We start from the raw sequence: 27,812 nt of genomic DNA on the forward strand, positions 1-27,812 counted from the left end.
TTGGATGTCACAGGTCAAACTGCTAATAAATTACACTCCAAGATACGGACACTCTGCCTGACCTCTTGTGACAGGTCAGGCAAGCTGGTGAGTCAGGGGCATGGGTTTCAGATGTGTTAGTCACTATGCGTTGGCCAATGTGCAAATCACAGTACTTTGATAACACTACAAAACGAAAGCAATAAAATTGTCGGGTAGTAGTCCACATTCTAGTGGATGAGGTGGCCTTCTTCTTCCGTCATCTCTACCATCCGAAGCAGTACCTGAGATGGTGGAGTGGAATCTTAGGAGCTACTGTAGCCAAATCACTTTACAGCCTGAATTTGTAGAGACAAAGCTCCAAACGCCTTCAGGAGTTCTCAATTCTGGACTGATGATAGAGTGAGCGCAAAAGCGTTCGTCTCCTTTAGACTTCTACACAATTTCGCGAGGTCTATCCTCGGCAAGAGGCGCGAACTTTCCCTTCCGCTTGACCTAAGCTCACGAATCAAAAGATGACTCCGCATTTAAAAACTGTCCCAAGCCCCAGCGCGCGGGGGACGGCAGCCGAATCACGTGACATGCCCGCCAACCTCAAGACAGCGGGGAGCCCCTCAAACCCTCTCCGTCCCTCCAGAGAGGCCGGGCGCCCACGCGAAGCCGTGCGAGGTACCCTTAAACTCTGCGTGGGTGAACGGGGTGGCACAACCAGCAGCCTCCTCCAGTTCCATCGCCCAGCCGACTCATCCCGCCACACCAGCCCGGATCGCTTCCGCCAGTCTGCCCAGCACGTGATCACGCGAGACTTGGGGTGTGTGTATGTGGAGGGGTGGGTAGGCGGCGGCGGCGCCGTATTTACTCTGGTCCCCCCCCCCGCGGCCCCGCCCACCCGGCCCCAGCCAGGGCGCGCTCGGCGCCGGCGCGCGTGCGCACGCGGCTCTCGCGGTGTCTCGCGCTCGGCCCCGCCCCCCGCTGCCCCCGCCCTTTCCGCCCCTCCCTCCCTCCGCCCTGTCTCTCGGCGGCGGCGGCGGCGGCAGCTCGCGCAGCTTGTTGGCTCGCTATATAAAGGGGAGAAGCAGGCAGACCGGACGGCTGGAGCTGCAGCCGGTGGCGGCAGCGGCGGCGCTGGGAGCGGTGACCGGTGTTGGTTTCCCTCCGCGGCGCCGTGTGGGGAGCGGGCGACGCCCCCTAACCCCGCGAGGGGTCGTGACTTGTATTTTTTTTCCTATTTTTTGCTTTTTTCTTTAAGGCGATTCTCGAGGCTCCGAGCCGCGGGAGGAGTGCCCCCCTCCTCCTGGTCTCCCGCCTCTCACTCCTTCGGGATCGGTTTTTGTTGAGCAAATTTTGCCCCACTCTTGCGGGTGACTTGGGTCACCCTCCGGGTCTGAGGGTTCTTTTTTTTTTTTTTTCTTTTTTAAATCTCGTTCCCTCTTGTTTGTGTTGTGTGTGGAAATGGCGAACTCGGCAAACACAAACACCGTGGTAAGGACGTGGTGCGGTGGCCGGCGGGGGCAGCGAAGGTTCCGGCGGCGGCAGGCAACGGCTGGGGCGGGCGGGGGCGGGCCCGGGCGAGGCGGCGCTCCCGACCCGGTACCCCCCCCCTCCGCCCTCCACCGCCGCTGCCCGCCGCGGGCCTGGCCTGGCGGGGGGGCGCCGAGGGCTGGCGGGCGGAGGGCGGCGGGGCCGGGAGTGCCGCGGGGCGGGCCACGCAGGCCGTTGGGCCCTGGCTGCCGACCCCGGGGCGAGGACAGGCGGGCGGCGACCCCACGCGGGGTCCGAACCCGGCCAGCCCCCGAGCGGCCGCGGGTCTAGCCCCGCGCCTGGGGTGCCCGCTCGGACGCTGCCAAGGTCCGGCGTGCCTTTGGGGGCACTCTGGAGGTGGTGCTTTGGAAAGCCTGCACTGGGGCCGATTTTGCTAATCTTCCAAAGGAAAAAAAAAAGACAAGAAAAAAAAATGAAGGTTGGAAAGCACTTATCTCGGTTCCTCCCCAGTGGGTAAAATGGCGAAGGGGAAGCAAAACCCCCGTGGTAACTTCGACTAGCAAAAGCACCAGGACAAACAAAGCCTTACAGTGAGTGGCCCAAATGTCCCCGCATTCGCCTTGAAATTTGCCTACTTCTTCCCGCTGCTCCATTTTTTTGGTTCTTTGCGATCACGTAGGTTTGCAAAAAGCAGTCACATAAAAATAACCTTTTCCGTAGTCACCAATGCAGTGTGATCACTAGGCCACCCCAACTCTTTAATTTTTAATTATAATAAAACACTTGTTTTTTTTTCTTTTTTGGTTTCATTTTGTTTTCTTTTTTTCTTTCTTTTCTTTTCTTTTTTTTTTTTTTTCTTTTGCCCGGCCCCAAACGCCGCAGAGCAGCCCGCTGCCGCCCGACACCGTACCGTTGGCGACTCGGGTCGATCCATCATGGCTGCGGCCGCTTACCCTGCTTTTCAGTGCCTGCGCCTTGTGGCCCTCCTCCCTTTGGCTGCCCTGTTTATATAGAGCCATTGCCGCTCTCTAATATAGACTCTGCCAGGATGGGAAGGTGCTTTTCAGGCCTACGTCACCGCCTCTCCATTTAAACACCAGATCCGGCTTTAAATAGTGAGAGCTGCTGAGCGCGGGGCAGGGAGGTGCGTGCTCCCGAGGCGAGAGGCGCCCGCGTGCGGAGCTCAATTTATTTCTAGGTTCCTTTCACGCCGAAATTTCGCTTCCGAGCCGGGAGGCTGCTTACACAGATCCGAGTGTGTTTTCCTGTAAAAGCTAGGGTATGCTGCCTTTGTTTGTAGTGGGAAGTAGGCCAGAATTGCAGCATCGTTTTATTTTTCCTCTTTATTTATAGAATTTAAATTTTAAACCATTTTAGACCACATGATTTTTTTGTCCCCCTTGAACTTTTTTTTTTTAAAACATTCTCTGCTTAAAGAATATTGTACATTAAATGTTTCTCTCACAGAGGACTTGGTAGTGTTTTGTTCACCAGGTATTCAGGAAATGTTAGAAACACAGCGCCTAACGTTTCATCGTGTTTTCTTAATACAAACACACAAAGCACGAAGTGACAGAAGCTTAGTCACTCGAGAGATCTTTCTGCCTACAATACATTGATAGATGGGGTACTAAACTGGATTTTAAGCATTAAAGGTTAGGTGGTGGTTTTAATTGTATCATTGGCTAACATGGGGTCCAGTATAACAACCCACCCAATTTACTTAATATTGTGCTAGAAAATTAGTACTTTTTGAAAAGAACCTTCCAGTGAATCATTTGATGATGCCACAGGAGGCCTCTAATTTACGGCTTTCAAAGTTTGGAATATTGCCTTTTGAAAGGACAGATCTAAATGACTTTGTATGCAGTAGAGACAAACCCTGGCCCAAGAGGTTAGAATTTAAGCATTTCCCTTTTCCCTTCAGCCATAGTGAAACCAGATTTGTACCCAAGTGTCTGAATCTCAGAAGATTTGGGGGTAACTGATTTCTTGAAACCTTAAAGCATACCAATTTAAAATTACACGGCCAATGTACAGCTCAGTGGGGTAGCTTGAAGGGACAAACTAGGGCAGGGGGACAAAGGCATTTATATGATCAAATTCTGATTAGATTGCTGGTTATGACCAGGAGATGGCTAGTGAACTGAAAGTTCCTCAAAATTCAATAATTGGAAAGGTTATGAGATAGGACGGGGGTTAAACCAAGCGTGAATAGTAGGACCCAGACATCATAAACTATTAATCACGGTGTTTGTTATTTTGCTCACAAACAAGGAAATTGTAACAGGAATTTGTATGGGTTGCGTGTGCATAAAGAACTTTGGTTTCTGAACTACATTGCACAGCCTTATGCCTCTATAAAATATGTAATTATTAAATCCAGTTTAATGAAGCCAAAATATGTTTTTTGTTTGCTTGTTTTTGTTTTTTGTTTTTGAGACAGGGTCTCTGTAGACTAGGTTGGAAATCTGAAATCCTCCTGTCTGCCTCCCGAGTGATAAGCCTAGTTTAGGATTGCCATATCTTTAAAGGCACAATTTAAAGTAAATTTTAGACAGTTGGCCAAATGGCTTGTATTTAAGAATTTCTTAAAGGCTGTTAAACTCTTGAAATCAGTCTTTTATTGAATCTTATTTTTCCTTTAAAGCCTAAATTATATAGATCTGTGATTGAAGATGTTATTAATGATGTACGAGACATCTTTCTGGATGATGGAGTGGATGAACAAGTCCTGATGGAACTAAAAACTGTGAGTTTGGCTCTTTTTAAATAATATCACTTTCAAGAAAAGCCCATTTCCTTTGTCACCAAGAGGTAGCTTTTCCGTAGTCTGGATGTTTGACGTTAAGGAGAGGCGAAGAGATGCCTTAGTCTAGTGAAGGGCTTCGTTTTAAACCCCAGTTGTACCATCTCATCTCCCTCTGACTGTGGGCAGAGGACTTGCATTTTAGCTTCTTTCCCTCCAAGACAGGAATTGGTAGCACAGACTTAATGGCTGGTTGTTCTCAGGATTAAATGCAGTAAATGTAGGGATACCTACCAGAATGCCCCCAAATAGCTTTTCTTCTTCACATGTAGTGTTTTGTGGTTCAATTACTTGACGTCTCAGTAACAGCTTTTATGTTTTTGTAGTCTTACTGTATTTCTGTTCTAAAAGTTGTTTGCTACAGGGATTGAACAAATCCTTGCTATGATAAAAGAATTTAGGCACTAGCGTTAACTCCTTTATGTGTGCTCAATGTTCCAGTTATTATATATTAAACATTGAGAGCTAGTTTTTCTCTTGAATTTATGCAAATATACTTAGATTTTTTAAAATGACATTTGTGTGGGAACTGGAGAGATGGCCCAGTGATTAAGAGCTCTGACCGCTCTTCCCAGAGGAACTGGGTTCAACTCCCTGTACCCACATGGTGACTCACAATAGTTTGTAACTACAGTCCCAGGAGATGCTCACTTCTGCATTCACAGGCATCAGCACACAAGTGCCGCACAGACATTCATGCAGGCAAGACACATATATACGTAAGAAAAATAAATTTTAAAGAGATAGTATTTTTGTTTGCATAGATCTGTGGAGTATTTTTATACTGGTTGGTCTAAGTACCCAAGTTTGAAAATTTCATAGTTTATCATTCTTCAATTTTGAAGTTATATCTAGTGTGTTTGGAGAAAAGACACATTAAGAGTGCTTACTCTGAAATTAAGAGAACCTGAATTCAGATCTCCATCACCACGTGCCTGTCACCCCAGTGTTTGGGGGATGGAGACATCTGGATCCCAGGAGCTCCAGGTTTTAATGAGAGACCTGTTTCCAGGCAAAGGTGGAAAGTCATAGAGGAAAATTTAAGATCCTTCTGTAGGCTCCACATGCATACCTACACAAGTTGTCCAGTGAGAAGCCGGCAGCTCAGCTCACACTTGTGTGCACAGTACTTACTGTCCCTTTCCTTGAGAGCCGCAGGCTTGCTTTAGGTGTATTTATTGTGTTGATGACTATTTTATACTCATTGTTGTTTAGGGAAACGTGTTAACTTTGAAAAGATATGCATAATTTATTTTCAATGCATGTTGGAAGATCCATTTAAAATACAATATATATTAATAGATTTTACTCTGAAAATTTCATTGTTATAGGTTGAGATATTGCTGAACTATTAAGAAATATTTTAAAATACCTTTTGGTTTCTCAACTGTGTAACTGTAAGAGAAAATTTTCTTTCTATTCTTGAACCAAAACAAGAGCAAAATACAGAGGCAGATGGGACATCTAGTTTCTTTTAAGTCCTTTCTACTACTTTTTTGTTGTTGTTAATTCTGGAAAAATTGCTGTCGTTTGTATAAACATAGACCTAAATTTTTTTTGAAGTTCTCAGTAATTTTGAAAAGAGATAAGTGGAGCAGAAACTGATTGCATAAAGTTGTCTCCATGTGCCATGCATGGTATATGCACCCCCATCATCCATACACAATATAATAAAGAGATAAGGAACTTGAGATCACAAGATATTAGAACTATTGATTTAGAAATTGGAAGCAGTTCCTTTAGAGGTGTGTTGAAATTATCACAGCTAATAAATGGTCTAGGGACATTAGCTGTGGTCTTTTCCATTCAGATGTGGAAGCTAGAATTTAACACTCATTTAAAGTAAAGTAAATCTGAGTTTTATTGTGGAGATGAAATATGTCTTAATTTGTTAACTTTTAGAATATTCAGTAAGAATTTGTCGATGTGAGAAAGGAACAAATGTAAGTTTTAGTGGGGTGAGTAATATCAAGTGAGAGAGAAATGGAAATGTATTGATTGATGCTTAAGGATGCTAGTGTTAGAGAACCTCCTCCGAAACAGGAGTTGGAACAGCGTAAAGCACCTAAGTTACACGGAGAGTAAATGCAGAAGTTTAGCATGGTCCTTTACTGGACTAAGTGCTTTGCTGTCTTCAGATGTTGTTCTTACACTCTGTAACTTTATACAGACTGTGTAGAAGACATAATTTCTGTAGGTGTGGAAATGAGCTTTAAAGACTTTAATTGATTTACAGTAGAGGTCAATTCTGGATCTTTATTAATTGCTCGTTTTGTAAGTTTACAGTCTTGACACTTCAGTCTTCTGACTGGTCCCCATAACTATAAGACATTCTATTCAGAGAAACTGCGTTGCCTCGGAAAAATCAAGTCTCTGCGTTTGCATGCTTCTTACATTTAAAAGAGACTCAATTTTTGATCTTCAGTTTCTACCATAGTACCTGCCATGTGTGGCTGGCATTCAGTTAAATATTTAGTGAACTGGTTAATAGTAGCTGTGGCTCCTGAATCTTAAGAATGCTATTTTTATTGCTAAGTGGGGCATACTCTTATATCTTGGGTTGTAATAAGAGTTAAAGCTGTTAGACCAGAATGAACTTAATTCTCTGTATTAAATTTCTTGAGGACCTTGTTAGAATTTTCAGAATGTGCCCTAGTTTTCGCAGTTGGATGCTAGTCCTGTCCAGGGGACAGCTGTCTACAGTGCTGGGAAGAAATGCTCTGTGTCTGTATGTCATCTACACGGTAGTCATTAGCCACATGGGACTGTAAGGCATTTGGAATGTGATTAGAGCAACCGAGAAATAAATTTTTATTAATTTTACTTAAATTTAAATCACTACATGTGGCTAGTTATTACCACATTGAGCCACACAAATTTTCTCGTTAACAAGGTTAACAGTCAGTGTATATTTTATGATTTATAATGGACTTTAATTTAACACTAGCCCTTCTCCCTTTTTAACTGTTCAACAGAGGTTATCAAAAGGTTGCTAAGGCTGTCAGATACAGTGGGAAATTAGATTATGACCTGAGATACATGGTGAGGATGCCTGTAATGTAAAGGTTAACTGGATACTGGAGGTAATGTCGTGACTTAAAAAAAAAAAATTCAGCTCAGTTCTTGGGATGGTTTCTCAAGTGTTAGGAGCTCACTTAGATGTGGGAACTGTGGGAACTAGGGAAGACATTGTCGATAAACTTGTATTTAAGGGATTGTGGATTGGCAATTAACTGGGCGGTAAAAACAGAAATTCTCTTCAAAGTGAATAATAAGCGACTAAGAAGGGGAAGGTGGGAGAATCTGCACAAATTTAAGGCCAACCTAGTCTGTGTAATTGCAGGCCCCAGTCAGGGCTACATAGTGAGACTGTCTCAAAACAAACAAAAGTCTAAAGTAAATGATAAAAAACAATTTGTCAGACCTGCCTATATCTAAATAGTAAGTACAACTTGAAATATATACATTTTCCTACCATTGCTGGAGATTAAGTGAAGCACCTTGTGCATGCTGGGCTAGTGCTCTGCCATTAAGCAAGTTTCTGTGTTGATAAAATAGGTTCCTCAGTTAGAGATGTGTCTGAAAATTCAGGTTCCATGTGGCTCTAGGGCCTCAGATTTGGTGCTTCTGGCATGTTGACATGATTGGTTAGTTGTTTCATGTAGGATGTTAGCAGATCCTTCTGCTCACTACATAGCACTTTGTAGTTATGTTCAGAAATGTCTTTATTGCTAGTCTCCCTAAGGAAGTAGTAGCAAAATCACCCCAAACTTGAGAACCACTTTCCTAAACATACGCTAATTGTACATAGATACTTGATACACTGATAAAAATATCTAGAGTATAAATTGAGTAATTACCTACTTTCTGTCCTTTGACAAGAGCATTTAGCTAGTAGGTAGTAGAAATGTGGACCTAGGTGTGCCTTGAGCTGAAAGCCCTCCTTTCACATTCCACCATCTGTTAGCTAAGTGCCCTCGTCACGGGATGGTTAGAGTTCACTTTGAATCCCACTGTGAACTGCCCATTCTCCAGCAGCATGCTGGGCTAGACATTTTAAACCACTCTCCTGTTTCCACAAAATATCTAGCTACTGGATAAAGTGTACAACTAATCATTTCAGAGCTTCCAAAAGCTGTTAGGGAACTCATTTCCCAAACGAAATAGACAGTAGATGAAGTAACAGTGTGGTTAGATGAGAAGTGTGGATTAGAGCTAGCATTAGGGTGAGACAAGTGAAGTGCCCAGGATACAATATTCAGAGACGCTGAAATAGACTTCTGGATTTTAATTATCTTATTTTTGCCTTCTGTTATTTGTTGATCTTAGATATCTTGCCTAACTTCTTCAGGTTCTTTTTCTCTAAAGGAGGTGATAATGTCTACATATGTACTTATATAGAACCAAATAAAGTTTAGTTATTAAATTGTCTCAGTAACACATACACACAGTTTTACACCTCAGCCTTTTTGGGAACAGAAGTTAATGTTTTTCATGTCAATTTTAGATGCCTAGGCAAAAAATTACTGAATTATGGGTTTACCAGAATTAATAGTTACTTGTGGGAAAGGGAGCTAATAATAATAAAGTGAAAGGCTCTTCCAGTTTTCTAAGCAAAAGAAATACAATTTGGTATTCCTAGTTTCAGCATTACTAATACAGTTACTATTGCCAAAACAATGTAACATTGTTTTAACCGCGGACAGTTAGAACCTGGAACTTTTTGATACAGTTAAAATTGTGTTGAAGTAAAATTAAAAGATTGGAGAGATGGCTCAGCAGTTAACTTGCTGCTCTTATAGAGGACTTGGGTTCAGTTCTCAGTGCCCGCATCAAGGCTCACAGCCATCCATAACTCCCATTTTCCAGGGAATCCAATGCCTTCTGACTTCTCTGGGTATCATGCATGCATGCATGCATGCAGGCAAAACAGTTGTAAACATAAATCTTTTTTAAAAAATGAAGATAAGCATTGAATAAATGAAATTTTACTTGATGGTATATGCTTGGTGCATAGTTGTAGACTATTATTTTTATATTTGTTTAGTTATACCTATCATGACTTTTTTTTTTTTTTTTTGAGACAGGGTTTCTCTGTAACAGTGTGTAACAGTCCTGACTGTCCTGGAACTTGCTTTGTAGACCAGGCTGGCCTTGAACTCACTGAAATCCGCCTGTCTCCACCTTGCAAGTGCTGGAATTAAAGGCATGACCACTACCACCTGGCTAAGTCCTAATTCTTGATTGATTAGCTCAACTCCTGCAGAGCTTTTGGAATATATGGGACCTTGTGTCAAGACTAGCCGACACCAGCCGGGCGATGGTGGCGCACGCCTTTAATCCCAGCACTCGGGAGGCAGAGGCAGGCGGATCTCTGTGAGTTCGAGACCAGCCTGGTCTACAGAGCTAGTCCCAGGACAGGCTCCAAAGCCACAGAGAAACCCTGTCTCGAAAAACCAAAAAAAAAAAAGACTAGCCGACACCTTTGACATTTAGTAGGCAAGAATTAGGAATGTTGCATTCCCCATGGGGCCATGCTGGATGATACAGACAGGCTCTGCCTAAAATGCAGTAGCATGCTATATAGAAAATAGAAAACAGTTTTATTTTTCCAATTTTGTTTGAAGTTCATACTAAATGACTGGTAAATTCTTAGTTATCTGTTAGGTCCTTAGTAAAATAGTATCTTCATGAAGGAGTTCATTCAAAAGTAAAACTGTTTCTAATATACACAGGAAGTAACCACCATACCCCCTTTGTGGAGCCCTGGTCGGCCTTGAAATCACAGATCCACCTGCCTCTATTTCCCAAGTGTTGTGGGTTAAAGACACGTACCACCATGTGTAGCATAAGTGACTGGCTTTTCTTTCAGGCTTTGGGACTTTGATGTTTCATTTTAGAAGACTGTAGATTAAAAGCAGTCTAAGGTTATTTCACTGAAAGTAGTTTAGTCTATAAAACTATAGTTCAAGTTGAGTATCCGCTAGTCTAGGGCAGATAGGCTGTACTACCTAAGCTTCTGCTCTAGAGTCTGACTAAATGGCTCGCTGTTCCTCAAAATAAGTGTACTAGTTTCCGCTTATCTATGGTCTTCTTTATTAAAAATATATTTTACGTGTGTATGTCTGCATCATGTGCTTGGTGCCTGTAAGGCAGGAAAGAGGGCATTAGATCCCTGGGAACTGGGTTTACAGACTATTGTGAGTCGCCATGGTGGGTGCTGTTAATTGAACCTGGGTCCTCTGAAAGAGCAGAAGTTCTTTTAACTACTAATCCTTCTCTCCAACATTTTTTGATGTTTTAGTTACTTTTGGTCAGTTTTATTAGAAAAATATTAAATGAAATATTCCAGAATGAGCAATTTGTGGGCTTGAAGTTGTGTGCATTCTGACTAGAATTATGAAATCTCCCCAGCCAGCTGCATAGTCGAGGTTGAGTCATTCCTCTATGCAGTTTATTCATTCTGCATATGCAGCTCATCCATTAATCACTTTGTGTCCACCCAGTTGTCAGAATCCCTGCTGCAATGCCGCAGTGTTTATGTTCAGCTAACCTTACATAGAGCTGTTCCATCAAAGTGTCCGTGTGCTTCACCATCTTATCATGTAGGCACTGTATTTCACTAGCCGAAACAGCTTTCTTCATTAACCAATAAAAGCAAAACATAGTCAGAAGGACTTCCCACACCAACCCACAAGAAGACTGCAGTTCATTCGGTAAGGTACTTGAGAAAGAGATCAGTCACATAGGATTTATCACAGGAGGTCCTTATAGTTATGTTTCACTAATTTTATTTGCACTGTATATAATTTGCAAATTAAACTTTATCATGGGTTTGTATGTATGTAGGGAAAAATATTATATTTGAGTCGAGTGTAGTTTTAGACTTCAGTTGGAACATGAACTATTTTCTCAACTATAAGGGTGAATATATTATAGGCTACATATACTACATTATATACAATAGTACATATTGTATAACCTACAGGTTATGATTTACTGTGGTTACAATTAAGCAGAAGATGCGTTTGTAAACTTCAGAGAACTAGTCCTGTTAACATGGCAGAAAATATAACAAAATACAGAAGCTACTTTTCATGCTGCATTTCCCTTTCATTTTGGTTCTCATACAAAATTCAACATTGACTTTTTAATGACCCACTAATGGATTTCAATCCTCAATTTGAAAAGCATTGGTTTTGACCACCCAGAATAATGTGGTCAGTTCTTGTGGCTCACGTCTAAACCTGCTGATAGAGGAGGTCTGGGATCACACCTCAGAATTACTTACTGTTCTGCAGCTGCTGTCTCTTCCCCTCCACCCTACTTTCTTCTTTTTTCTTTATTTTCTTGTTCTGAATTAGTGGTTCTCATTTCATGCTAACTGGGCAAGCACTCTTAACCACTGAAGTACACTTGAAACCTTCTCAGTTATGATTTTTTGATTGATAGGCTCTTGATATGGGAAAGTAGGGGAGTTGAACATACACTCAGCTGTTTTGTGATATTTGACTCTTTTGGCTTTTGGGGGGCTACCACCCAGTTCCCAGATAAATCATACACGGATTCTTATTCTTAGGAATGCCTGGTCTTACCTTGGGTTTTTCTTGCCAGCTGTTCTTTTCTTTCTTTCTTTTTTAAGTTACAATTATCTGGCCAGTGTCTTAGGCTTCTTGCTGGCTAGCTCTAATTATAAATTAACGCATTTCTTTTAGTTTATATTTTACCATGAGACTCATGGCTTGTTACCTCACATCTTGCTTTTCCGGCTACCAAAAATTTCCTCAGGGTTTTTATCTTTCTCAATTTCTGTATATCTTTCTTTACTTCTTTTTCTGTGGCTTGCTGTGTATGTGTAGCTAGGTGGCTGACCCCTGATGTCCTCTCTTTGTTTCCTTGCTCCTCTCTTCCTGATTCTCCTTCTGTTTATACTCTCTGCCTGCCAGCCCTGCCTAGCCTTGTTTCTGCCTTGCTATCCTGCTCAGGTCTTTATTAGACAATTAAGTGTTAAACAGGCAAAGAATCATAGCTTCACAGAGTTAAAAGCAGCATAAACAAAAGTCACATACCTTAAAAGAATATTCCCCAACATAAAAATAGTATTCCCTAATACTCAACTGTATTTTACATGTAGTCAATATTTCTGTTTATTTGAGGCTTCATTGGAATGATGTGCTCTCATTCCAGTGGGTAGACCAATTGATAGTAATAAAAATGAAACATGAATTTAGAAAAGTGTGAAGGGGAGGCTAGAACAATGAGTCAGTCAGAGTTCTGTTCCTAGACCCCACTTCAGGTACCTCCAAACCTCTTGTAACTCCAGTTCCAAGGGATCCAGCCTTCTTTTGGTTAGGGAGAGCAGCCATAACCATGTGACATATATTCACACAATATAATTCACATACAAGTAGTAAGATAATTTTTTTTTTTTAAAATATGATAGGTTGGGGTTTGTTACCAGTCAGTGTTAGAACATGTTCTTTAAGAACTAGGTTGGGCTCCCCTTCTGAGGAGTGGATGGGAGGTGGGATAGGGAGAGGTAGTAGAGAGGGAGAATGGGGGGGGGGAGGTGGAGAACTGGGGCTGGTACGTAAAATGAAAAAAAAACTAAATTAAAAATAAAAAGAACTAGGTTGGATCCTCGTCCTCATCTCAATTAGAAAATTGTGGTGCAGAGAACCTTTTTTCTCCTCGAGGCAGGATCTTACTATGTAGCTCTAGCTGTCCTGGAATTTACTATGTAGACCAGGCTGGCCTTGAAGGCATCTGCCTCTACACCTGGCTTAAAAACCTTAAAAACCATTTTCTTAAACATCAATTGCTCTTTTACTTCACATTTTAATTTTTTTAGAAAAAAATTATGCATGCACATATATGTATGGATATGAACCACCATGTACATGTGGAAGTCAGAGGATGACTTGTGGGAGTTGATTTTCTTGTCTACCGTGTGGGTCTCAGAAATCAAACCCATTATCAATTTGGTGACAGGTGCCTTAACCCCCCCTGAACCATCTCAACAACCCCTTCACCTTGATTTTGACTCATGAAACCAGGTTTTGAGTTTGAAAAAGAGGAAGACAGGAGTTTCAGGTGACTAGTATATCTGAGAAACTTATATAATATACTCATGTCTTACTTGTCATGCAGGTACCTGTTTTGACCTGCTTTTAGCCCACTTTGCGGAGATCAGCCATACACAATTTGGACCCTTAGGAAGTAGTACTTTGTTGCTACAGGAAGAAACCAGTTGTTTTTAGTGTGGGGTTTGTAGAAGCCTCTATTGCTGGCTAGAAGTTTAGGAGTAATGTAAATCAATTTTCCTTTAATTTTAGGTGAGGAAAGTGTCTAAGAATGTTACATGATTGAGTCATATTAGTAGACAAACCAGGATTAACTGGTTTCCCAACTTGTGACGTAATGCTGTTACATATTTAAAACCACTACTACAGTAATAATAGCAGCTAGTATTCAGTGGTCACTGTCTTTAACTCTGAAGCTATGAATAGAGTTTAGTATCTTTTTAGATATTAAAAAAGTATTGGGCTTCCTAGAGAAATAGTTTTACTGTAAATCTGACTTTACTTCATTCTTTCAGTACACTATTGGAAGGATGCTGGAATTGTCACTAGCATGTAGTCATCTGAGAGGATCTTGGAGAAGCCTGTGAATTAGCAGTATCCCAAGAGCAGTTCCTGGCATTAAAAGCAGTATGTGTAGACGTGCAAGTGTGAAAATGACCAAATTGTTTCATTTGCATTTTAAAGGCTCATTTGGGAGTAAGGCTCTAAATTAAACATTAAGCATAACAGAAAGCAAATACGTTAATGAAATAGTTGGAAATGTTTTCATTTCTTCTTTCTTGGGCGACTTTCCCTCCTCCTCCCATTATAGAATTTACCCTGCAGTGAAATGAGGAGATACAGATTGGGTATCCCTAATCTGAAAGGTGTCACCTACCCAGCAATATTTTCTTTTCACATTTTTTTCAGATTTTGAAATACTTGCATATAATATGCAGTAAAGTTCACTTACGTTTTATATATACCTTATATACATTACTAGAAACTAATTTCACACACTATTTTAAATTTTATGCTTAGAGTAAAATTTTATCAGGTGGAATTTTCAACTGGTGGTGTCGTGTTAGTAGACTACATGTTAGTAGCAGTCAGTACAGATTGTGGAATGTTGCAGAATTTGAATTTTTAGGTTATATATGTTCTGCCTATAGAAATGACTAAGCAGGAAGTGGTTGTCAATCTTTAGCATATTGCTAGGAACAAAATTTCAAGAGGTGTAGAGTGACCATTGAGGCCTCAATTTCTTTTTCTTATAAGATTAGACAAATGGAAGTTGTCTATCTTAATTTAAAATGCCTCTACTTCTCATTCTACTGAAGGAGAGATGAATATTTGTTCTGTTGACTGCTATCTAAGAGATAGAAAATTTGGGATGTTTGTTTTTGCTTTTTTTTTTTTTGTTTTTGTTTTTTGGTTTGGTTTTTTGAGATAGGGTTTCTCTGTGTAGTCCTGCAGTCCTGGAACTCGGTTCTGTAGACCAGGCTGGCCTGGAACTCAGAGATCTATCTGTCTCTGCCTTCTGAGTGCTGGGATTAGAGGTTTGTCCCACCACCACCTGATGAGATAGAAAATAGATATTGAGCAAAGTTCTATAAAAGTAATTTAATAAGTGTTTTGAAATGAAAAGAGAAGCTGTGATTTTTAAGGTATTGGCTCTTGGTTAAGCAACTCCTGCCAATTAACATTTCTTGGAATGTTCTTCTTTATTAAAGATGAAATTTGATAAAGGTTTATTTTCCTTATATAAAACTTGTGTAAGAATTGCAGGCTATTTTTTTTATGATTGTATCATTTCTTAAAATAGAATAAAGTTATAAACACCTAATAAATGTTTTGCCCATATGTCAAGAGTTTTCTTTGACTTACTGAGAAGACTTTACTGTTCTCTGTCTTAGTTGTGGGAGAATAAATTAATGCAGTCTAGGGCAGTAGATGGATTTCATTCAGAAGAGCAGCAGCTTTTGTTGCAAGTTCAGCAGCAACATCAACCCCAACAGCAGCAGCATCACCACCACCATCACCACCAGCAAGCGCAACCTCAGCAAACGGTACCTCAGCAAGCACAGACCCAGCAGGTCCTTATTCCTGCATCACAGCAAGGTGAGAGAACTAGATTGGTCCCTGTCATGGCTTACAAACTACACTTGTCTTTGGAAAGTATTCTTTTGACTCTTGGGTTTCTTGTATCATGCTTTTAAATAAATACTTGATTGTTCTATTCCTCTCTTTTGGCTGAGTTTGTGATTGAAAGTATTTGTTTAAGGAAAAAAAATGGGGATCCTGATCTGTAGAGGCTTATTTCTGAAGGGTTTCATTATGTTATATAAGGTGTATATATATATGGTTTCTTTATAAAACATGTTCTTTCAAAGATATGTTTGTTTTATTTTTATCCATGTATACTAGAGAAATTTTGTTGCTTAAGTAGAAAATGAATATGAAATTTAGCTTAATGCTAAATTTTAATGCTTGGTTTAAAGAAAAAACTCATTTATAGACTGTAGGTTTTTACAATATACAAATCATTTTATAGGTTCTGTTTGTTAATCTTTTACTGGGATGTTGTAGAATAGCTATTAGCTATATTTCACAGTTGAAGAAAAATCTGAGCCCTGGAAAGAATCATGCGAGGTTGTGGTAGTGCATGCCTTTAATCCCAGCACTTGGGAGGTAGAGGCTGAGTTCAAGGCCAGCCTAGTCTATAGTATAGAAGTTCCAGGACAGCCTGGCCTACATTGAAGAACTATCTTGAAAAACCCAGGGAAAAAGAAAGCATTTGATCCATCATACAAAACTTTTTGTTTTAAATATGACAAAATCTATCCAGTTACAAAATTTCCTCAATATTGTAGTTAGATGAATCTTGACTGGGAAAGGAAACAGGATACATGAAAGCTTGGCTTAAGGTGGTAACTGTTTGGTGACGGATTTGTTTCATCTCATCTAAGAAATACAAAACAAGTAGTGATATGTAGTAGAAAAGTCTATATTGTTTATAGCTAAGAGATTTTGAATATCTTTTTTTAATTTAAGATTTACTTAGTTAGTGTTTGTGGAGGAGTGATAGACCATGGTACACATGTTGAAGTCAGGACCACTTACAGCAGTCTGTTGTCTCCTTCTACCATGAGTTCTAAGGGTGGAGTTCTGGTCTTTAGGCTTGGCAGCAAGCGCCTTTGCCCACTGAGCTACCTCAGCACCTCTTACCTATGTTAAGTCTGTACCACATAATCTCATCCTTTCCATCTTTGATGATTGTTCCTCCTATTGCCTTTAGGCATGGCACTAGGATTTTAGATCATCATAAATTAAAATTGATTTTTTTCATTCAGAGAGTATCAAGATAATGGGATTATCTGTGTATTCTCTGAAATTTGTGGGATCAAACAATTATTTGCATTTTTTAACTGACATCGCCATTGTTTCTGGATTGTGTGTGATGTGTGTGCACATGCAGATGTAGGTGCCCATGGACATGGTGCGTGCATGGAGTCAGAAGACAAGTGGGGTGTTTGAGATGGACGGGGTCTCTCTCAGGCTCGCTGTTGTCATCACCCTCTGCCCCGCCTGCTGCATGGAGCAGTGCTGCTGCAGCGCTCGTGCTCTGGGACAGCAAGCACTTACACCCTTGATTTGTATTTTAAATAGTTAGCTAAAATGCCTCGATTGTGTAGTTGTCAAGTTGGTAAAAGGATGTTATAGGGTTTTGGTTTTTGGTTTGTTTGTTTTTGGACAGCGTCTCACTGTGTAGACCAAGCTGACCTTGAACTCAGAGATCTGCTTGCCTGATTACTGGGTGTTAGAATTAAAGGCATACACTACCATGCCTGCCCTGGTATTATCATTTTAATGTTTTTCAGTATAAAATGAATATATCCCAGCTGTTGATTTCCATAGAAAAATTTAAAAACTTCCAAAAGGGAAAATAGTTTGAGAATATTCTACTGTAGAAATACAAGTATGAAAAGAGTGACGTCGCTGTCGTTTTGTAACATTGCTGTGAGTGTGAGTAGTACCCTTGTGGGTCCTTGTTTGCAACTGTCTTTTTTTTCTTTGTATCTTTGCAGCTACAGCACCACAAGTTATTGTCCCTGATTCTAAGTTGATACAGCATATGAATGCATCAAGTATTACGGTAAGACTTGAACATGACACTTACATTGGCTCTAGTTATTTAATTTAAAATTGCAATTATTTGTGTGTATTGTATTTAACAATTTCAGGATTATGGAAGATTTGAGCAGAATAGCTTAATCTTAAACATTAAAGTTCATAAAATTATGTAATTTTCTTCTTAAATACCAAAATACTTTGTGGTTGATATGTTATTAAAACTGTAGGGAACCAGCCAAACATGCTAGCACCCATAGCTCTGTTTCAGAAATCAGTTAAGTTTAAGAGTATATTTTTTAAACTGCTAAGATTTATAAACTTGCTGAAAATTAACTGTTCTGGACAGTTCAAGATAGCTGTTTCTTTTTAAATTTAATTTTTTTAGTCATTTGAGAATTTCATGTGATATATTTTAATCATATTTACCCCCTCCTCCAATTCTTCCCAGATCCATCCCTTCTTTTCTACCTACCCTTAAGCCCATAAGAAGCGGGTCAGCTGCTAGTCACATGACTCCTTGTGTACAGTCTTGCTACCTAGACAATATTTACAGTGCTGCTAAATACTAGCTATTACAATTTTTTAAAAATATTTATTTATTATGTATACAATATTCTGTTTTGCGTGTATGCCTGCAGGCCAGAAGAGGGCACCAGACCTCATTACAGATGGTTGTGAGCCACCATGTGGTTGCTGGGAATTGAACTCAGGACCTTTGGAAGAGCAGGCAATGCTCTTAACCACTGAGCCATCTCTCCAGCCCTAGCTATTACAATTTTTATTTTTACTTATTTGTATTTTTTTAAAAATTCTTTGTGTATGATTGCTTGCCTGCATGTGTATTTGTGAACCACATGCATGCCTGGTGCCTACCTATAAAGCCCAAAAGAGGGTGGCAGATTCCTTGAAGCTGGAGTTACAGATAGTAGTAATCTGCCATGGGTGTGTGCTGGAAATAGAACCTGTGTCCTCTTCAAGAGCAGTGAGTGTCCTTAACCACTGAGCCTTCTCTCCTGCCTTTGAATTGCGCAAAGTCGTTTTGATCTCTTTGGCATTAGTTTCTCTACAGCGTTTATTTCCCTAAGCTTAATCCAAATGTGAGTTTTCTAAAAATTTATAGGTTGAACAGAGAATGTAGCAGTTGATGTCTTAAGGAATATGTAAGCATAACGGAATGAAACCCTACCTAAATGTAGTTATGGTTAGATGCATAAAAATACTTCAGGTACAAAACGAAGCTAAAAGAGTGTTGGAAACCTCTTGGGGCAAGCAAGAGAAATGATATCTTTGGAAGAAATAAATGGAGTAATTTTACCTCAAGTCTCACCGGGGCCATCGTAGGGCACTTTTGTAATTCCATTTCTCAGGAGATTGAGGCAAGAAAATCATCTTTTTGAGGCCAGCCTGGACTATGCATTGAGACCCCATCTTAAAAAAAAGAAAAAAAGAAGACTAAAGGGCTTGAGAGACGACTCAGTGGTTAAGAGCACTTGTTGCTCTTCCAGAGGACACAGGTTCAATTCTCAGCACCCACATGATGGTTCATAACTGTCTATATCTCTAGTTCCAGAGGACCCAACACCCTCACATAGACATATTTGCAGGAAAAACAGCACCAATGCACATAAAATAAAAGCAAATTATAAAAAAAGACTGTGTCTGAAGAAAGAAAACAAAACAAGACTATGCATGTTAGTATGCACTTGGGATTCCAGTACTTGGGAGGCACAGGCAGGGAACTCACTTCATGTTGAAGACCAGTCTGTCTGAGTAGTGAGTTACAGGCTAGAGAGGATTACATATAAGACTATTCCCAGAAAAGAGAATAAACCCACAGGCTACTAAAATATGAAATTATATTTCTATTCTCTAATATATGTAGGAAAAATACCATCCATATACCTTGGAGTTCACGTATCCAGGATAGATGATGTGTGTGTTTGTGTGTGTGTGTGTGTGTGTACACTAAATCTGGGGGAAATAGCTGAAGTTTGAGATAGTTTTGGCTCCAAGCTTTTGGAATAAGAAACACTCAGCTTAATACATATTTTACCTAGACTATTGTGTCATTGTGCTCATTTTTAGATAATGTTGCATCTTAGAAGAATTGCCAGTTACAGAAACAAAGGAATTCTTTAGATTGTTTTGTAAGGGGACATGTTGATTCTGGTAGAAATGTACAAAATGAAGAAAGAATGGTTTGACGTTGACCTTTAGTACATTGTTACTGAAGCAGGAAATTGGATGTAAAAACGTGGAAGGATGGCAGTCACGGAATGGTGGTGTGATCTGTGGTACAGCATGACCATTAGTGCATGCATTTCTAAAAACATACGGTTAGGCCGAGGCTGTGACAACTTGAATCGGGTATACGTCCTTGTGAGGTTGCTTAGAGTTAAGTTCTCTAGGGGAAGCAAACAATCAGACCTGTAATTTCCTGTGATACTTGAGTAGGTTGTTTCATGTGCCACACGGAGCTTCAGTGGCGTTTCAGTCCATTCTCCCATGCACTGTAAAGTCTGCGGCTTCATTAGGTTCACGTTGCAGACGCGATTTCCCCTTTGTTTTTGTTATTCCAGAGTGCTGCTGCTACGGCTGCTACCTTGGCACTCCCTGCAGGCGTGACTCCTGTTCAACAGATATTCACGAATTCAGGTAATTAGAACAAGGGAAGCAATTTTAAATATTGTTCTGAAATTAGCACCAAGTAGCTCTTAATGTTTTATTGTTGCTGAAGGGAGACAATACTGACACTTGTTTTTAGCTTTTGTTAAAAGAGCTTTAAAATAGAGAATTGTAATCTTTGTTGAGGGTACAGTTGAAAAAATGAGAATTGTAGCCAGTATGGTAGCACACATGATACCAACAGTTGGGAGTTGGAGGTCGGGGATCAGAACTTCAATGCCATTCTTGATTTCATAGTGAGTTGGAGCCCAGCTGAAACCCTGCTTCAAAAAAAAAAAAAATTTTAATGGGAATGATGGATCTTTTGTTCACTCTGCCGAAGAAGTGGGATTGTTTAGAAATGGTTATTTACTGAGGCTTTTTTTTTTAACTAAGCATCTGTTTTGCCAAATGAGCTAAATGAAATATTTTAATTAATTTGTGATAACAAAATTAAATTACACAGGACTGGAAGAGCCGATTCATTGTGTATTCTTAGACATATTGTCTCTGCATTAATGTCAAATGCATATTTTTCATCTTATCTTTGGAAGACTTACACAGATTATTATATGGACTGATGTGTATCATTTTTATTTTATTTATCTATTTATTTGTTAATTACTTTCTAAATTTGTGAGGAACCAATTAGGATTTTGTCTTGATGCATGCATTTGTTCACTTTTTTTTTTTTTTTTTTTTTGAGACAGGGTTTCTATGTAGCTTTGGTACCTGTCCTAGAACTAGCTCTTGTAGACCAGGCTGGCCTTGATCTCACAGAAATCCACCTACCTCTTCCTCCCGAGTGCTGGGATTAAAGGTGTGCTCCACCACCACATTGGCTTGCATTGTTTTTCACTCGTAAGGAGCATATTCTGTATATGTTATTGAGTCAAAATTACAGCAGTTCTAATTGGCTTAGCAAATTTTCATTGCTTGTTGAAAGTTTGAAGCAAAGCCTTGTGCTTTGGTTTAAGATATAAACAAGATACTATAGCTTTGTGTCTTTAAATTTTTTTTTTTTTTTTTTGGTTTTTCGAGATAGGGTTCCTCTGTGGCTTTGGAGCCTGTCCTGGAACTAGCACTATAGACCAGGCTGGTCTCGAACTCACAGAGATCCGCCTACCTCTGCCTCCCGAGTGCTGGGATTAAAGGCGTGCGCCACCATCGCCTGGCCTTGTGTCTTTAAATTTTAAAAGCAATCATTAAATGTCTAATACTATTTACTACACAGACCCCTACCATGTGAGCAAAAGTAATTAAGACTGTCTTTAAGTCTTTTTTATTTCATTTTTTAATTTTATATGTATAGCTATTTTACCTGCTTGTTTGTATACCACGTGCTTGAAGTTCCTTGGGAGTGCAGAAGAGGTTGTCAGATTCCCTGGAACTGGTGTTAGAGCTGGCTGTGAGCTGCCGTGTGGTGTTGGGAATGGAGCTCCACTTCTCTGGAGGAGCATCTAGTGCTGTAACCGCTGCGTTATCTCACTAGTGTCCTTACAGCTCTTAACAGTCTGTTGTTAACGCTTTATTGGTTAAAAAAGAAAAGAAAAGAAAGCTAATGAAGGGGGCTGGAGAGATGGCTATGTCCCTAGGTTTGATTCTCAGCATCCGCATGGCAGCTCACAGCTGTCTGTAACTCCGGTTTTAGGGGATCTGATATCCTCACACAGACATACATGCAGGTAAAACACCAATGCATGTTAAAAAAAAAAAAGCTAATGAAGATAATAAATATGGAAAAACTTTTGGAGGACATAGAGGGAAGTTGGGAACAACAGTGGTTGTAGTTTATCATGTATAGTTGATAGTCCTTCGTAAGATGGTCAGTCTTCTAACTTGGTGGTCTTGGTTCTTTGGCTTGAGAACAATATAAACTTGTTTCTTTGTGTATTGCTGCTGAAATAGCAATTTGGACTATATTTTTCTTTTTTCTTTTTTTTTTTTTTTTTGCCTTAGGCCAGATTCTTCAGGTGGTTCGAGCAGCCAACGGTGCCCAGTATATCTTTCAACCTCCGCAATCAGTTGTTCTACAACAACAAGTTATACCACAGATGCAACCTGGTGGAGTACAAGCTCCTGTTATCCAGCAGGTAAAGCAATGTTAACCATCCCCGAGGATCCATCTGCTGCTATAGCTGTATGAATTTATTGTGTGGTTCCCCACTCTTTCCCCACAAGTCCACATGTGCACAGTAGTCAAGACAATCTTATTCTGAACTATGTTGTTGTTATCACCATCATCATCATTATTATTATGCCTCCAATCCCAATTTACATTTTTCATGTTTAAAACTGAATTATTATTAGTTTGGTTCTGTTGTTTTGATCCTGCTTACCAGTTCCTAATAGGTGGTTTTATTTGCCCTAGGTCCTAGCCCCACTTCCTGGAGGGATTTCACCACAGACAGGTGTCATCATCCAGCCACAGCAGATCTTATTTGCAGGAAATAAAACTCAGGTCATCCCTACTACAGTGGCAGCACCCACACCAGCCCAAGCACAGATACCTGCCCCTGGCCAGCAGCAGCCACAGGCCCAGCCTGCTCAGCAGCAGGCTCCATTGGTGCTGCAGGTTGATGGAACAGGGGACACATCATCTGAGGAAGATGAAGATGAGGAAGAAGACTATGATGATGATGAAGAGGAAGATAAAGAGAAAGATGGAGCTGAAGATGGGCAGGTGGAAGAAGTAAGTTTCTAGTAGGAAGGAAAGAGACTTGAAAAGAGAAGCCACTCATTGTTTACTGTTGTGTTTGTGTTAAACAGACAAATGACCTGCTATGTCTTCAGAGGCAGAGAGAGGAGGATGCTTGAACCCAGCTAACCTCAGGGAAAGGTGTTACCCATTTTGAGTGTGGGTCTCCCTACCTCAGTTAACCACATCATTACAGACCATCATAGGCATTCTCAGGAGCTAGATCACCTGTCCCTCATAGGTGTCCTGTGATTACAGAGCCTGCTAGGTTGATATTAGCAGTGACCAGCCATGACAGGTGCATTTCTTAAAGGTATGACTATGAAATGGAAATATATTAATAGCGATAGTACAAACCAAATTCTTGCACTAGTTATTCATAATGTGGCTTAAACATAAGATATTGGTAGACCAGAAGGATGTAATTGATCTTTTGTTTCAGTGATTAAAAAGGCATGACCGAGCCCCGCGGTGGTGGCGCATGCCTTTAATCCCAGCACTCGGGAGGCAGAGGCAGGCGGATCTCTGTGAGTTTGAGGCCAGCCTGGTCTACAAGAGCTAGTTCCAGGACAGGCTCCAAAACCACAGAGAAACCCTGCCTCGAAAAACCAAAAAAAAGGCATGGCCGTATTTGAGGAGAAAAGCTGAATGTGACAGCTCCAGCCAAAGCTGTCTTTTGGCCTTTTTTTGTTTTGTTCCATACCAGGCCCTCAGTAATTGGTCTTCATACCTTTTTCTTGATGTCTGTAAACATGGCCCCATTCTTCCAGGATAGTTACTCTGTCCAAGGTGATTATTTAGCCCACCATAGTTTTCATGGTTAATTGCTTTGGCATAAAATGGAGTCTTCTGTCTTTTAAATCTTAATACTAAATTCTGTTTCAATTTACTTATTTATATTTGTTTATTATTATTTTGGTTTTTTTGGAGACAGTTTCACACTGTAGCCTAGAGTGGAAATCATTATATAGCCCAGATTGACCTTGAGCTTGTAATAATCTCCCTAGTTCAGCCTCCCAGGAATTATAGGTATGAGCCATTGTTTGGATCTAAACATTTTTTTCTGTATAATTTAGTTAAAGATAGTTATTAAATATTTGAGGAATGAAAGAGAATAAAGTATTTTAAAATATTACTATCCTGGCAGCCACCATTTAGGTGAATTTTTTTTCTATTACTTAAGTGTTTTGGTGTTCCCTCCCCAGTTACAGCCTCTTCCTTCTGCTTTCAAAGCATATGTGCCAGACTTAATCATTAATTTGTCTTTGTATTTCAGTATGTGTTTATATTTCCAAAGGTAATACTGCTTGAGTTTTTCTTGTCCATGAATAGTATGACTCCAATATTTTTAATGTAGTTTTTGTTAATTTGTCTTAAAATGAAAATCCTGAGGTTCAACCAGGTTGTTGCATATAATTGTAATTATTTTTACTGTTGACTATACCATTATTTGATTATCCTTTTGAGAACTAGAGGAACAGGCTAATTCTATACTGCATTTTAGATACTGTCTTTTGGGAACTCATACATGTATTTCTCTTCACTAATACACATGAACATGGACTTGCCAACTTACTGTACTGAGTTTGCTCTGCCAGTTTTGTCTAATTTGTAGATGTCAGCATGTTACCACTTCCTAATATTGGCAGACTTGAATTTTCCCAGTCTGGCAGAAAAATGGTGTCTTAATTTAGTTTTAGTTTGAACTTCCTCAATACTTAGGAGCTTCAGCCTCTTTTCAATATCTACTTGTTGTTTGTATTTTTATTATGTGGAAGTACGTATTTAGCATTATTCTTATCCTTTTTCCAGTTTTGGTCCTTCTCTAAGTGATACTTCTATTTCATTTCCTCCTGCTTGCCAGTGTTATAGATGTGCATAGAACTTTTAATTGCCATCATTGAGCCAGCCTGATGCCTTTTGTAAAAATGCCTTTGTTGATTCTTTTGTTTTATATGTAGATGGAGCTTCTTTTAATGGTCTGTTATTTGTTAAGTAAAATGTTAAGTAATTTGTTGTCTTTTGTAGATGTCTTTTAGGGCTAAAGGAATTCATTTCTTTGTAATTAACCAAGTGCTTTGCTTTTTCTCTTTAAACTATAAGGAAATGTATTTTATTTTATTGTTTTCTGCTTTTCTGTAACCAGTTGATAGTCACAATGTCTGATTCAGAATGTCATTTATAAATTTCATTGATTGATCTTAATTGACAAACCAGTCTTGAGTTCCCGGATATGACAAGCTGTGGGCCCTGTACATTGTATTCTGTATAACTGCCAGAATCACATTAACAGAGTTTTGCATCAGTGTGCATGAGTGCTTCTGTAACTTCTTTTCTTTCTCATAAGCTTCTCACTGGTTCTCATGTTTATAGTAACATTTATGAAAGAAATTGGACTTTTTTGTTTTAAAGGTCATGCGAATCTGTTATGTATTTGTTTTTGTCATTATTAATTTATTGTTGTTTTTGAGACAGGGTCTTATGTAGCCCTGGCCAGCTTGGAACTCTATGTCTCCTAAGCGTTAGGATTAAAGTTGTGCACAACTGTCTGTGCCTGGCTAAATTTGGGGTTTGGGGAATTTTGTTGTCTTTTTTTTTTTTCTTTTTTTTTTTTCTTTTTTTTTTTTTTTTTAAGGTAGAGTCTCACTATGTAGCTCTGGCTGTCCTGGAACTCAGTACATAGACCAGGCTAATCTATAGCTCACCAAGATCTGCCTGCCTCTGCTTCCCAAGTGCTGGGATTAAACGTATGGGCCACCATTTGCAGCATCTGTGGGTATTATTAAAGCTTGTTACTTTGCTCTGCCATTACCTGTCTATCCCTCAGCTCATGAGAGCCCTTACTAAAGTAAGGTCTCATTCTTAAAACTTTAAGCAATTCAGTTCTGCCAATGACCTGAATGAAAGGTTTGAGATGACATTATCATGTCATTAGGGAAATGCAATTCTAAACCACAATTAGGGGTGTTTTGCCTACATATATTCCCGTGTAACACATGCATGCAGTACCTACACAGGCCAGAGAAGAGGGCGTCAGACCCTTGAAACTGAAGTTATAGATGGTTGTGAGCTGCCATGTGGGTACTGGAATTGAATTAAGGTCTTCTGGAAAAGCAGCCAGTATTCTTAATTGCTAGAGCCATCTCTCCAGCACAGGATGGTATAATTTTAAAAGTAAGTGTGTGTGTGTGTGTATTGGTGAGGATTTGCCAAATTTCACTTTCAAGTACATGTAGGGAAGAATTAAAATCAGGTGTACATGAATGCTCATGGCAGCACCCCTTGACTATTCAGACAGAAAAAGCATCTGGGTGTCTGTTAGTATCTTCTGAATGGCAAGTAAAACATGTCATAGCCATACAGTGAAATAGCATTTAGCTGTAAGGAAGCATGAAGAACTGAGTACATTGACAACCTGAAAGCCCACAGTTTGTATTGTTCTATTTATGTATCCAGGATAGGCAAGTTCATGAAGTCAGACAGCAGATTGGTGGTTGCCAGGAGACAGGAGGGCCTGTAGAGTGATAGTTTCTGGGTATGGTTCATGAAGTGCTCTGCAGCTACATAGCAGTCATGATTCCATTAGGAATGTCTGTGGTGCAGCTGAAATGTACATTCCCAAAGGGTTAAAGTTCTATTATTTCCTCCCACTTAGCGTAGATATTTTTATTTAAATATCCATACACACCTATGTTTGAGTGGCATACACCTAATACAACTAGGCTTTTATCATTCTTGCTTATTTTCCTTTCTACCTCTGTTTTGACTTGTCTTTTTCTTCCTTATTTTTATCTTATACCACGAATGAAGCTCAACCTTATTTTATCCCTTTCTTTGGTTTTATTTTTGGCCCTGAGATATTTCATTCTCTGCATTTAAGAGTAATTTAAATCTTAATTATTATATCTCCAACATAATGTCTTCATAATGACAAACAGTACTGATTTGGTCTTTAGTATAGTCCTAAGACCACACTACAAACTTAATGTACTCTTCTGCTTCTCTGACGTTACTATTGGCTTGCTTTGTTTTGACCTCACAACACAACCTTCATATTTCCTCAGGTTTATTTCTAGGTACCTGAAAATTTATTGATGAGAATTTATCCTGTGCAATTATTAAAGAATAAAGAATTATTATTATTATTGGGTTTTTTGAGACAGGGTTTCTCTGTAGGTTTGGAACTTTCCCTGGAACCCTCTCTGTAGACTAGGCTGGCCTTGAACAACTCACAGAGATCCATCTGCCTCTGCCTCCTGAGTGCTTGGATTAGAGGTGTGTGCCACCACCACTTGGCAAGCATAAAGAAAAATTTAAAAATTACTTTATGTGTATGGCTGTTTTGCCTGCATGTATGTCTGTTCACCACATGAGTGCCTGGTACCTAGGGATTCCAGAAGAGAGCATTTGGTCCTGGGATTAGATTTAGAAATGGTTATGAGTTGCCATGTAGGTTCTGGGAATTGAACCCAGGTCTTATGCACGAGCAGACAGTGCTCTTAACAAATGAACCATCTCTCTAGCTCCGAAAAAAATACATTTTAATCCCTTTTGATTTTTATGAGTGCTATAGCTTAACTTTTATTGAATTTCTTGCTGAAATAACATCGACAAACCTTCTGTATTGACAGCACTACATTCAGTGTGTGCAGACACACCTGATAACACTTAGTTCTCAAAGAGCATCAAGGTCATGCTTCTTACTATATGTTACGGGAAACACTATAGCAATCCATGAGATCTATGTGTAAATTCTCCTTTTATTTGCAGGAGCCCCTCAACAGTGAAGATGATGTGAGTGACGAGGAAGGACAGGAACTGTTTGACACAGAAAATGTTGTTGTATGCCAATATGATAAGGTACGGACTTCATTTTCAGTTGTGGACGTTTTTGTTGTTGTAGTGTCCTCCTCTAAACCATCTTCTCAGTCTTAGAGAAAGGTTTAGGGAGACGATGACTGTCCATATTTTAATTTTGTGTTTT

General features: G+C 39.9%; 1 protein-coding gene and 1 non-coding gene across 3 annotated transcripts in view; both read left to right on the plus strand.

Moving 5' to 3' along the window:
- The first annotated feature begins 997 nt into the window (after positions 1–997).
- Positions 998–27,812, plus strand: part of LOC121434349 (transcription initiation factor IIA subunit 1) — a 34,146-nt gene continuing 7,331 nt past the window's right edge. Inside the window, exons 1-8 of one of the 2 annotated variants that reach the window (XM_041633224.1) lie at positions 998–1,461; positions 4,112–4,213; positions 15,249–15,453; positions 17,421–17,488; positions 20,046–20,121; positions 22,090–22,223; positions 22,502–22,822; positions 27,599–27,688. In XM_041633224.1, coding sequence (XP_041489158.1) covers positions 1,432–1,461; positions 4,112–4,213; positions 15,249–15,453; positions 17,421–17,488; positions 20,046–20,121; positions 22,090–22,223; positions 22,502–22,822; positions 27,599–27,688 — 1,026 coding nt within the window. In that variant the 5' untranslated portion in view covers positions 998–1,431. Of the gene's footprint in view, positions 1,462–1,595; positions 2,052–4,111; positions 4,214–15,248; positions 15,454–17,420; positions 17,489–20,045; positions 20,122–22,089; positions 22,224–22,501; positions 22,823–27,598; positions 27,689–27,812 lie in introns of those variants that run through there. The other variant, XM_041633225.1, reaches the window with a different exon arrangement.
- Positions 16,603–16,745, plus strand: LOC121434506. The gene has a single exon (XR_005972442.1). It is a non-coding gene; the product is annotated as a small nucleolar RNA SNORA79 (small nucleolar RNA).

Source organism: Microtus oregoni, unplaced genomic scaffold (genome assembly GCF_018167655.1).
Source record: "Microtus oregoni isolate MIOR12 unplaced genomic scaffold, Mior012 000043F_ref0000047, whole genome shotgun sequence".
Lineage (NCBI taxonomy): Eukaryota > Metazoa > Chordata > Mammalia > Rodentia > Cricetidae > Microtus > Microtus oregoni.